This window comes from Globicephala melas, chromosome 14 (assembly GCF_963455315.2).
Source record: "Globicephala melas chromosome 14, mGloMel1.2, whole genome shotgun sequence".
In the NCBI taxonomy this organism is placed as follows: Eukaryota; Metazoa; Chordata; class Mammalia; order Artiodactyla; family Delphinidae; genus Globicephala; species Globicephala melas.
The window spans coordinates 38,050,532-38,063,414 of NC_083327.1; the positions used below are offsets into that span (position 1 = coordinate 38,050,532).

General features: G+C 36.6%; 1 protein-coding gene across 2 annotated transcripts in view; it reads right to left on the reverse strand.

Annotated features, from left to right (window-relative positions):
* Positions 1-12,883, reverse strand: part of SEC63 (SEC63 homolog, protein translocation regulator) — a 71,307-nt gene that overhangs the window by 7,807 nt on the left and 50,617 nt on the right. The window contains exons 15-19 of one of the 2 annotated variants that reach the window (XM_070043457.1): positions 11,390-11,449; positions 11,011-11,181; positions 7,668-7,826; positions 5,797-5,898; positions 598-696 (exon numbers count right to left, since the gene is read on the reverse strand). In XM_070043457.1, the coding sequence (XP_069899558.1) occupies positions 598-696; positions 5,797-5,898; positions 7,668-7,826; positions 11,011-11,181; positions 11,390-11,449 (591 nt within the window). Of the gene's footprint in view, positions 1-597; positions 697-5,796; positions 5,899-7,667; positions 7,827-11,010; positions 11,185-11,389; positions 11,450-12,883 lie in introns of both variants that reach the window. The other variant, XM_030882902.3, reaches the window with a different exon arrangement.

Consider the following 12,883-nt stretch of genomic DNA (forward strand, 5'->3'; position numbering starts at 1 on the left):
ACTTGGTTAGAAAGGTGGGAAAAAACTTTTTGGATTAAAAATCATCATCATAGATCTTGAAATTCAAAGCCTTGCTCTTGTCCACCAAGTCTGGGTAGACAGAACTTCTTCCTAGAAAAATAACATAAAAAATCAAGAAGAAAAACAAGAAAATCCAAGGGCAAAATATGTTCATCACAAAGCTATATTACTGATGTCACTGACAGCGGACAAAGCAATGTAACAAAAAATTCCACTCTAAAAAACGAATCACCAGTTCTTATATTTGTTTTTTAAGACAAAAGGTATATATCTGAGCACTAACCCAAAGAGGATAAAAATAATAAATTTTTGTAAAACATAATTAAATTCTGGAGATAAGGTAAGGCATGTGTTCTTAGATAGTAACAGTGAAAACTCCCCAAAATAAGTTGAGAACAAGGTTTTAGAAGACTACCAAGTTGTAGTTCAGTACTTTATAAATTTCCAATGAGCTCCCTCCAAAATATGTCAGAGAATAGTTATAAAATGTGTCTTAAATAAAATGTAATAAGCCAAATATGATAAACTGATTTCTACACTGTTTTCTATATTTAAATAATGTTGTTGGATAATTACCTCTTCCATATCTTTTAGTGTGCACACATGATATGGCATAGATATTAATGTCTGTTCCTTCCTATCTGCGATATAAAGCCACCACCATTCTTGTTTTTCCTGCAAAGAAAAATAAATATAAATAACCAAAAAGAGTTAGAGAAATACAATTTTGCCTTGTCTCATTTTAGCAGTATGGTTATCCCTTGGTACCTGAGGGGGACTGGTTCCAGACACGCCCCCCCACACCCACAATGTGGACACCAAAATCCATGAATGCTCACAGCCTTTATATAAACTGGTGTCGTATTTGCATATGATTTGTTTCATCTCTAGATTACTTACAATATCTAATACAACGTAAATGCTATGCCAGTACCCAGCAAATTCAAGTTTTGCCTTTTGGAACTTTCTGGAATGTACCCCCCTAACATTTTCAATCCATAGTTGGTCAAATTCATGGATGCAAAACCCACAGATGCAGAGGGCCAACTGTATTTTCCTTGTTTTATTCGTTGCTGTATCCCCAGCACAGACTCAGTGCCTGGTACAAAATAGATGTCAATAAATATTTACTGAATGAATAAATTGTTCTTAACCATTTGTAGATCTGCTCTCCACAACACTTTTGTATGTAATTTTGGTGTTTTAAATGGCCCCTTAAACGCTATTGATGAACCTCTGTATTAAAAACCTGATTAATTGTAAATGACAAAAGATATGCTAAAAAAGAAAACAGTATGAACTATTACAATATCATTTAGCAAATAATCTTAGTAATGTTACCTAGTAATAAGCAAAAGCCAGAAAGTAGGAATGGAACGGACTTACAACAATATCAGAAATTAATATATTAAAACACATTACTCATAAGAGAGCATCTCAGATTCTAAGAGCCTGTTTATACCTTTTACTGCACATGATTTTAATAAGCTCAGCATTTTTAGTTGTACTTCATAAAAGATTAGGACCAGAAAAAGAGCTGGGGAAAAAAATTGCCACCAGAATGCACAATGGTAGCAGAGAGCACTGACAGGAGACAAAAATCTATTAAAACAAAAATTAGAAGACTAGTCTGGAAGTACAAAACTTCAGTGTGCCCAGCAACTATCACTGTATTACAGCACAGGTCAGTAACTAAACAGTCATCTTCTTCGCATCCACTGTTTAAGAACTGGATAGAGACAATATCTTTCTAAAATGGCTTTAAAAAAAAAAAAGTTTTGTAGCTAAAAATAAACTCTAGGATATTCCAAATAATCAACCAAAAAAACAATAGACTATTCTAAAGTCTCAATTATCCAAAAGAAGGTTAAAAAAAATAACTTTTACTGAAAATAGTTTCGTAGGAAAAATGTTTGTTTCTAAGCCAAAAACACTTGCACTTTCTATTGCATTTCAATCCTAAGATATTAAAATTTGTTTTATTATCTTTCTAATAATGCTACACTAAGTTCAGCTAAAAGTTTTTGTTTAAATGCCTTAAACTACAAGGCACTGCAACATTAATAAGCAGAATAACAGATCACAAGTGCATGATTAACCCAACTTCTGCTCAACCCAAGGGTTAAGACTACCACAACAGGTATATGAGTATATATATGTTCGTCTATGAGTGTTTTGCACACACAAAATGGGTAAAACATAACAGACTCAAAATAGAGTTCAGTTGTACCTCACAGGAGATTGGTTCCAGGACCACGCCACCTCCAGGATACCAAAATTCATAGATGCTAAAGTCTCTTACATAAAGTGTCATGGTACAGTTGGCCCTCTGTATTTGCAGATGCAGAACCCACAGACACCGAGGGCCAACTGTATAAACATCTAGCCTTTGTGAGCCAAAGAGTCTCTGCTGCAACTACTCAACTCTGCCACTGTATTGCAAAAGGAATGAGTGTGACTCTGTTCCAATAAAACTTCATTTACAAAACAGGCCAGGAGGCAGATTTGTCTGTAGACAGTAGTTTGCCAATGCCTGTTTTAAAGCCATCCAGACCTGATTATTTCACTTCTCTAAACCTCACTTTTTTCTCTGTTAAGTAATGAATGCCTACCTCACACTGTGTTGTGAAGATAAACCGAGATAATACAAATAAAATATCTGTTAAACTGCCTAGGACACAGAGCACAATAAAATTACAGTTACATTTATATAGCCACTATGGAAAACAGTATGGAGGATCCTCAAAAAATTAAAAATACAACTACCATATGATTCAGCAATTTCACTTCTGGCAATTTACCCCAAGAAAACAAAGTTGCTAATTTGAAAGGGTATGTACACAGCAATTCACCTCATCATTATTTACAGTAGTCAAGATATGGTAGCAACTGAAGTATCCATTGATGGATGAATGGACAAAGAAGATGTGGTACATATATACAATGGAATATTACTTAGCCATAAAAAAAGAATCGAAATCTTGACATTTGAAACAATGTGGATGGACCTAGAGGATATCATGTTAAGTGAAGTGAGAGAAAGACAAATACCATATGATCTCACTAATTTGTAGAATCTAAAAAACAAAACAAAATGAAAACAGACTCACAGATATAGAGAACAAACCGGTAGTTGCCAGAGGGGTGGGGGTAGCGGGAGAAATAAGTGAAGGAGATTAAGAAGTACAAACCTCTAGTTATAAAATAAATAAGCCATGGGGATGTAATATACAGCATAAGGAATATGATCAATAATATTGGAATAACTCTGTATGGGAACAGATGGTTACTAGACTTATTGTGGTGACCATTTCATAATGAATGCAAATGTCAACTCACTATATGGTATACCTGAAACTAATGTGATGTTGTATTTCAACTATATATCAATAATAATTTTTAAAGTTATGATTATTAATGAAATGAGGTAAGCATCTCTACTATTTAAGTGGTCTGACATTTCATTATCAGAAATATCATTACCAGAACATGTATTGATATGAGAAGCAGAGGGGTATATTCAAAATGTGCATTTATTCTTCATCTCCACTTAGAGAATGCCTCCCACCCTCCACCCCCCACGCACGCTATTTGATTAAAATGAGATTCACTCAAGAATACTATTTATTAAGAAGCTAGTGACTATCTGGGACTTCCCTGGTGGCACAGTGGTTAAGAATCCACCTGCCAGTGCAGGGGACACAGGTTTGAGCCCTGGTCTGGGAAAATCCCACATGCGGTGGAGCAACTAAGACCATGCGCACAACTACTGAGCCTGCGCTCTAGAGCCTGCGACCCACAACTACTGAGGCCCACGTGTCTAAAGCTCGTTCTCCGCATCAAGGGAAGTCACAGCAATGAGAAGCCCAACTCAACAGAGAGTAGTCCCTGCTCGCCGCAACTAGAGAAAGCCCGCGTACAGCAACAAAGACCCAATGCAGCCTAAATAAATAAATAAATAAAAGAAAATTAAAAAAAAAAAAGAGCAGATTTGTTGTGTAAAAAAAAAAAAAGAAGCTAGTGACTATCAATCTATGGCACTGCACCTACGCTCTCTTGATGCACATGGTGAAAGTGGAAAAGATGTTCTACCATGAGTTATTTGCACTTTAAACAAAACTGTTTCTGTTGTGTGAGATTCCCAACCATTCTTAACTTATTAAACATATGAGCTGCAATTAACATGTAAGTCAATTATTAACATAAAACTTTAAGTAATTTAAGTGGGTAGTATGGTGGTTAGGTAGGTACATGGGAAGGTAGACAGGTAGATGTTAGGAAAATCCTAAATAAAGTTTATCTGATAAATGACACTTTGAGATATTTACCATGTAGATGAAATTACAAGAAGGCATTTTCACTGCTAAAATGTTCTAAGGGAGTAAATGAATGCTTTGCTTATTAACTAAGCATGGTCTAAAATGAAGCTGTCTATTATAAGGGTACAAATTATGCAGCTTACAGCATCCCATGGTACCTTTTTTTTTTTGCGGTACGCAGGCCTCTCACTGTTGTGGCCTCTCCCGTTGCGGAGCACAGGCTCCGGACGCGCAGGCTCAGCGGCCATGGCTCACAGGCCCAGCTGCTCCGCGGCATGTGGGATCTTCCCAGACCGGGGCACGAACCCATGTCCCCAGCATCGGCAGGCAGACTCTCAACCACTGCGCCACCAGGGAAGCCCCCATGGTACTTTTAAAACCAATCAATGAGTGGAATTTATTCGCTTGATTTCAGGAGCTTTGGTGTTGGCAGACTACACTGCAATGGGCAAAATGCCCCTAACAGATGGGCTATAGCTCAGGACATGCCAGAAGATCAGTGCACACAGTAAGATGGAATCCTGGGCTGACTTCTCTCCAAGTCAAAACAAAAGTCTGTGCAGAGCCACTCATTTATTATTAGGAGAGCCAAATCACTTAGGAATTTGCCTTCAGCAGCCCCCAACAACTAGAGATTGATGTTCTAGAGCAGAAAGCAGATTTATACATGAAATCACCTGCCAAACATGAGTGGTAAGCACAAGGTTCTGTGGCAAAGCTGCAAGGCAGTCTACAGAACAGCTTCGCTAAACTAAGAGGCAACGAGTCCTTGATCTCTAGCCACAGACAAAATCATCCACAAATGCAATACATCAAGCAGATCCCAAATTCATCTGAAAGACAAACAACATAGCGTATCAAAGAGATCAAAAGTTGAACAGGCCACAGTCACGACATAAACAAGCACAAGGGAACAAACAGCACTGCCATGATCTGTGCTGAGCTTGGGGCTCGGCTCCTACTGAACTTAGTGGGTCCCTCAGCCATGGGCTTGCCTCTTCCCATGGACCAGGGCAATTATCGGAACAAGTCTAGTGGCTACAGGTGGCCAGTAGAGAACCCTCAGAGAAAAACCATGGGGAAAATTTAAGAACATTTTCATCCTATTTAAAACATGACAGAATTGTGAGATTCATAACAGCCATACAGTCATAGGCAAAATATGCATTTGTCCAACTAGGACTGCCTGAACTGCTAATGAAAAATCATCATTAAGCACAACTCTCAGTAATCTGGGTGCAGAAAAGACAGAAGTACTTAAAAAGTTAACAACCCTCCTTTTAAACAACACATTCACTAAAAATGATTTACGTTGAAATATAGCCTTCAAAAATGTGGTCTATCAAGAATAGACCACATTCAGCACATTTGAGCCAATACACACCACAGAGAGATAAAAAGCAAATAAGAAATATCTGCAGAGAATAAGGAAAACACTAGGCTGTGTATAACTCACCTCAGGAAAGTAAAGACTATAAACAGGATGTGTTATCTTCGATTTGGTTTCCAGCAGAGCTCGCTCCTTTCGCTGTATACTTTGTTGTAATTCTTGCCACTCCTGTAAAGTGAAAATTAAATCTTTGAAATCAAGCATGTTTTCAATCATTTTGAGGGGTGTCCGTCTTCTTCCCGATGTTATTCCTGACAATGCTAACTACTACTGAGTTCAGACCCACAAATCTGATCATTTCCCTGCCCCAGACTTACAATGCTTCTTTTCATAAATCAACTCTAACCCGTCTAGTATGAACTACACAGCCAATCATGACCTGATCTGGACCTGTCTCTCCAGTCTCCTGTCACTGTTTTCCTCCCTGCACTTTTTCTTCTAGTCATTTCCAACCGCCTAGGCTTCTCTGACCTCACCAGCTATTTCACTCCTCCTAAACCCTGTTTAGATTTTTGTTTTCTTTTTTCTCTACCTGTTAAATTCCTACTCATTATTCTTTCAGGAGCAGCTAAAGTCTAAAGTATGAGTTCCTGAGTTCCACAGATCGTCCTCTACCCCAGAGCTGAGCTGATCACTCCTTCCTTTGTGGCATCACTGCCCCTTGCAAAACGTGCATAGTCTCTTTGGTACTATAATGCTTACTTACAAGTCTGCCTTCTCCATCAGGCTACTATCATTCAAGGGCAGAAACTATTGCACATTTGGCTTTGCATTCCTATCATCTAACACAGTGCTTGCAGTGTGACAGATAGTGAGTAATTATTTGTTATTTGTATAATTATTTGTCAATTGAATGAACGTATTTTTTGGTCATCTGAAGAAACTAGTTTATCAAAACCCTACTAACCTAGTCACCTCTACTAACCCTAATACAGTCAGAAAGAAATATGTCAACTCTTTCTCAAAACAAGGGTGGGGGAATAATTTCTTTGATAGGTTTTAATTTCCTGGCAATCAACTTAATTATCAAAGTACAAAAACACTCAAGGGCCAGCAACTGCTAAAAACAGTCATCCTTATTTTTCTCCCACCATTCCCAAGGGCAAGTACATTATTTCTGTATACCTTTATCCTTTGCCCTTTTACTTTTTCCTTTTTTTGGCCTCTGCTTTTGCTTCAGAGGCTGTTCAGGGAATCTCTTTTAAATTCCTAAACCATAAGGGTTACTTTTGATCAATGGTCCAGTCAAGAACACCACAAACATAAAGAAAATGGCTGATCAGGTTACAGTTAATTTACAGTTAGCCTCTAAGGACCATTATTTGTCCACCAAATATTCTTTTCTACAGCTTTCTCATAAATCATGTGCAACTTAATGCCATGCCACGAGATTTTTTTCTATTCCCTTTACCCTCACAATCTTAATTCCTTAGTGACAGCCCTTTCCTTAATGTCTTATATACCTCTTGAAACGAGGTGGCATTCCGTAAATGTTAGCTTTTACCTTAACCAACTTCTTGGCGTTACAGCCCACAGTAATGTTTCTTCACCCTAAACATTTCCTGGAACTTCTGAGATCCTCTTCCAAGTAACTGCTACCTATTTCATAATCCACCTTTCCTTACTCATATTTCCAGATAACACAGAAAATTGCCTTAAGAGAACAAACTGACTTTACCTCAGACCCAGGTCCTATCCCATCTAACAATTTAAGATTTAAGAAAATTAGGATTTCCAATCTTGTTAGAAATAATTTTTCTTTATAATTACAACTACCATCCCTCAAAAACATTCTGTAAAAGTAATATAAGATTATAAAATATACTGGTATTGCTTAAGACAAGCAAAAAAAGTAAGCAAGCAAAGGAAAAACAACAACAGAAACCAAAACTATCACCAGAGGTATAATTCCAATTATTTAAACTTATAAGTCTTACTGCTTCATCATCCTTGTTTTGTTTTTCATCTTGCTCTCTATCAGAGTCTCTGTCACTACCATCATCTTTTTCACTTTGAGAGTCTCTATTGGTTTCTTCTTCCTCAGAGTCACTGCCTTTGTCAGAAACTTCTTCTTCATCTTCCTTTACTGCAGCTTCCTAAAAGGAAAAAGCAACCACAAAAGCTCTGAATATCTCAATGAATATACCATTCTGAGTCCCTGAACTAATTTACTGTCATTATAATTAAACTGGCTCAAGATTACAATTTCACTATTCGTGCAGAATTTTAGAGAACTATAAACATTTTTATGTATAAATATGTGGGAGTCAGACTGAAGACTTTTAACATTTGGCTTATCTGTCTTTTTATCAGTTATTTTATTCAGTCTTCATAGTTTGTAAAACAAAAATATTTTATTTCTATTCACAAAATATACTACCACAATGGCTAACATGGCTCATCTTTCACAAACACCAATTATACAATATATTTTATTTGAGAAGGAGAAATGAGAAGTTTATAGTACTGCTTTGGGAATTTAATACCATCTTCAATAAGGAGTATAATGCAGTAAGGAAAGTCACTGTCCCAGACAAAATCCATTTCAAGAAGCAAGAAAAAGAATAGCAAATTAAATGCAAAGAAAGTAGTAGTGAATAATACAGATCAGAAATCAATTAAAGAGAAAGCAGATATGCAAAAGGGAAACCCAAACAAAACCAAACATTGGTTCTTTAAAAAGATTAATAAAATTGATAAATTAGGCAAGACTGATCAAAGAAAAAAAGAGACAATACAGATTACCAATATTAGGAATAAAAGAGACATAACTACAGATCCAAAAGACATTAAAAATAAGGATATTATCAAATTTGTCAATAAATTTGACAACTTAGAGGAAATGGACAAAGTCCTTGAAAAAAACAATTTACTAAAACTGATATAAGAAAAGAAGTGGAATATGTTAAATAAATGGACTCTACAATTAAATCCTTTTTCAAACTCCAAGCCCATATGGCTTAGGTAATTCTTCCAAATAAGAAACAACCCAATCTTATACACCCTTCCAGGAAAAAGAAAGAGAGAATAATCCCTAACTTGTTTAATGAGGCCAGCATAAACGTGATCCAAAACCTCACAAGAATATTACAAGAAAGAAGAATGACAAACCAATATTCTCTCATAAAAACAGATGCAGGAATCCTAAACAAAATATTACTAAATCCAGATAAATATTTAAAAAATACTGTGTTATGAGCAAATGAGATTTGTTCCAAGAATACAAGGACAGTTTAAATTTTTTTACTTCATCAGTATAATTAGTCACATAAACAGAAAGGAGAAAAATCATACAATCATCTCATGATAAAAAACCAAACTGGGAACAGAGGGATCACCTCCTTAACCTGATAGAGAATATCTATAAAAACCCTATACCTAACGTCATACTTAGTGGTGAAATAATGTTTGCTTTCTCCATGAGATCAACAATAAGAAAAGGGTGACTGCCATCTTCACTTCTACTTCTAATCAACATTACATTGAAAGTTCTAGCCAGTACAGTAAAGCAGAAAGGAAGAAACCACATAAAGATTAAAGTAAAGCTGTCTTTATTCCCAGATGGCATGATTGTGTATGTAGAAAATCTTTTTCTTTAAATATCTACAAATAGTTAGAATTACTGTCAATTCATCAAGAATCCTTGATATAAGGTAATATTTAGAAGGCAACTACACTTCTATACACCAGCAATAAACACTGAAGAATGAATTTTTTTTAATGTTATTTGCAATAGCACTAGAAAGGATCAAACACACAGGAGTAAATCTAATGAAAGATGTGTCATATCCTCTGCCAATGGAAATCACAAAACACCGCTGAGAAAAATTAAGGAAGATCCAGTTAATAAAGATAAAGCATAATTATGAATAAAAAGAGTCAATACTGTTAACCTGTGAATTCTTCCCATACTGAACCACAGAGTAAACACAATACCAATCTGAATTCCAGCAGCTTTTTTTGGGTGGAAATTCTCAAGCTTATTCTAAAATTTTAGCTGGAAATGCAAAGGACCTAAAATAGTCAAGACAATTTTGAAGAAGTAAAATAAGAGTTTGAGGACTTACATGACCATATTTTAAGAGTTAAAATAAAGCCACAATAATTAAGACAGTGTGGTACTGGCACAAAAAGAGACAAATAATCAGTGGAATGGACTAGAAAGTCCATAAACAGATTTGCACATATACACTTAATGGCAACTTTTTTACAACAAATCACTATTGCAATTCAGAGAAGAAAGAATGATCTTTCCAATAAATGGTGCTAAAATAAGTGGTCCATAATCCCAATCTCACACTATTCACAAAAATTTAAGATATAACACAGAGCTAAATTTAACAAGTAAAATAATAATACTCATAGAAGAAAACAAAAATATCTTCCGTTCCTTGTGTCCTTGGGACAGGCAAAGATGTCTCTAACAGGACACAAAAGCACTAACCATAAAGACTGATGAAACAGACTTTATTAAAATTAAGAACCATCAAAAGCTCCATTAAGAGAGCTAAAAGGGACTCATATCCAGGATACATAAAGGAATCCTACAAATCCATAAGAAGAAAAACAACCCCAAAATAAAAGAGGATATCCAAATGGCCAGTATGTACATGAAAAGGTGCTCAATATCATTAGTCATCAGGTAAATAAAACCACACACAGGAAACACACACACACACACACACACACACACACACACAGCTGCTGCTACACACTGTACAGATGAATGTCAAAGACACTATGTTGAATGAAAGCAGCCAAACAATTCCACTTACAGGAATTTTAAGAACAGGCAAAACTAATCTATGGTCCTAACAGTCAGAATAGTGGGGAAGGCCGTGGGGGTGGATGGAGGGGTCACTGACTGAGAAGGGTACAAGAGAGCCTTTTAGGGTGCTGGTAAGGTTTTATATCTTGATCTGGGTATCATGGGTACACACAATTGTAAAACTTCAGGAGCTGTACACATAAGATTTGAACATTTTAGGGGCTTCCCTGGTGGCGCAGTGGTTGAGAGTCCGCCTGCCAATGCAGGGGACACGGGTTCGTGCCCCAGTCTGGGAAGATCTCACATGCCGCAGAGCGGCTGGGCCCGTGAGCCATGGCCGCTGAGCCTGCGTGTCCGGAGCCTGTGCTCCGCAACGGGAGAGGCCACAACAGTGAGAGGCCCACGTACCGCGCAAAAAAAAAAAAAACAAAAAGATTTGAACATTTTAGTGTATGTTAGACCTCAATAAAGATGATAATAACAATAATCTTTACATAAGATAATAAACTTACACTCCCAACGACTCCATTAGCCTGCTTTTGTTTCTGTTGCTTTGGTTGTGATAAGGGCACAGGTGTAGGTTTTTTTTTTAAAGGTTTCTTTTTTTTTGATTTAGCAGTTTTCTTGGGTCCTTTACTCTTCTGTTGCCATCCTCCTTTTGTTCTGTTCTTGTTAGTATCACCCTGCTGTAAATTACAACACACATGCACACTCAGAAGTTGTAGCACTAGTTTCATTTGGAAGTCATAGTAAATTTTAGATGGAAATGACTAAACTAATAAATGTTGTAGTAAAGTGAATTACTCTCCCACAGCAATAGAAATCAATCAGAGAACTAAACAAAACAGTTATTTCACCATGAAAGATAGATAGGAAAACTGAAGTTTTTACCCCATCTTCTGCTGGCTGTTCCTCTGCAGCACAGATGGACTGCTCCTTTTCAAATACTTCCTACAGGTAGCGAGAAGAAAAATATAAAGTCTGTCAACCTATATTTATCTTTCCGATAAAGCAATCTTTCAATATATGTTATCAGTAAGTTTTTTAACTGCTGACAATTGCAGGGGGTGGGGACAAAACCATGGATAGACAGGAGACTCGAAGCAATTACTAAATGATGTATGTGTGCAAATATAGCAATCACTAAATGATGCTTTAGAAGTTACCTTCTGAAATATCTCACATCTGTCTTGAATATATTTTGAGAAGTACATTCTACTTAAATTTATAAATGCAATGCCTTAAAATATGTAAACTCATAAGTCAGTCATATTTCATAATTTAAATTTTTATTTTTATTCTAATAGTAATAAGACATGACTATTTTAAAGTTATGAGAATTTGAATATATTACATTATTCTCTAACACTGAAACTTCACGAGACCAATATTAGCTTATTTATGATTTTAAGTGATATTGTTGATATAACTGATATAGCTTAGATATAACTAAGAAGTGGAACACCAAATCTACATATCCTAAAGACATACCCACCCACCAAATAATCCATTTAGAATCAGTGCAGAAGCTATAAATTTAGAATTTGAAATCCAGTAAGAATTTAGCAAGAATCTATACTAGAAGATGACAAGTGATATGGGTTGTGTTTCATAAACTCCCTAGAATTATTAAAACTAACAAGTGAAAACAATAACTGTTGGGCTCAAACTGTTGGCCTAATGCATCAGTCAGCAAACTATGGCTCACTGTCTGCTTTTTAAACAAAGTTTTATTAGAACACAACTATGCGCATTTGTGAGTTCAGCAGTTGCTACAGAGACTGTATGGCCTGTAAAAACCGAACATATCAATTTTTTTAAATTAATTAATTTATTTTTGGCTGCGTTGGGTCTTCGTTGCTATGCGCAGGCTTCCTCTAGATGCGGTGGGTGGGGTCTACTCTTTGTTTTGGTGCGCGGGCTTCTCATTCCTGTGGCTTCTTTTGTTATGGACCATGGGTTCGAGGCGCGCGGGCTTCAGTAGTTGTGGCTCGCGGGCTCTAGAGTGCAGGCTCAGTAGTTGTGGCTCACGGGCTTATTTGCTTCGCAGCATGTGGGATCTTCCTGGACCAGGGCTCGAACCCATTTCCCCTGCATTACCAGGTGGATTCTTAACCACTGCGCCACCACGGAAGTCCTGAACATATTATTTAATAACTGGACCTTTATGGAAAAAGTCTGCCAGCCTCTAGCCTAATTCTATTATCTCTACTTCATTTCTTCACTTATTAGTTGGGTTCTAATGCTTAATTATGCTGAGATACAACTGATGCAAGAACTGAAAGATAAATACTTGATTCTTTCCCTTCCTCCAGGGCACTTTTGCTTTTTCTTTTACTAATTACCTGAGAAGTGTCAACAGTCCAAGGCCAATTTTGTGCTCAT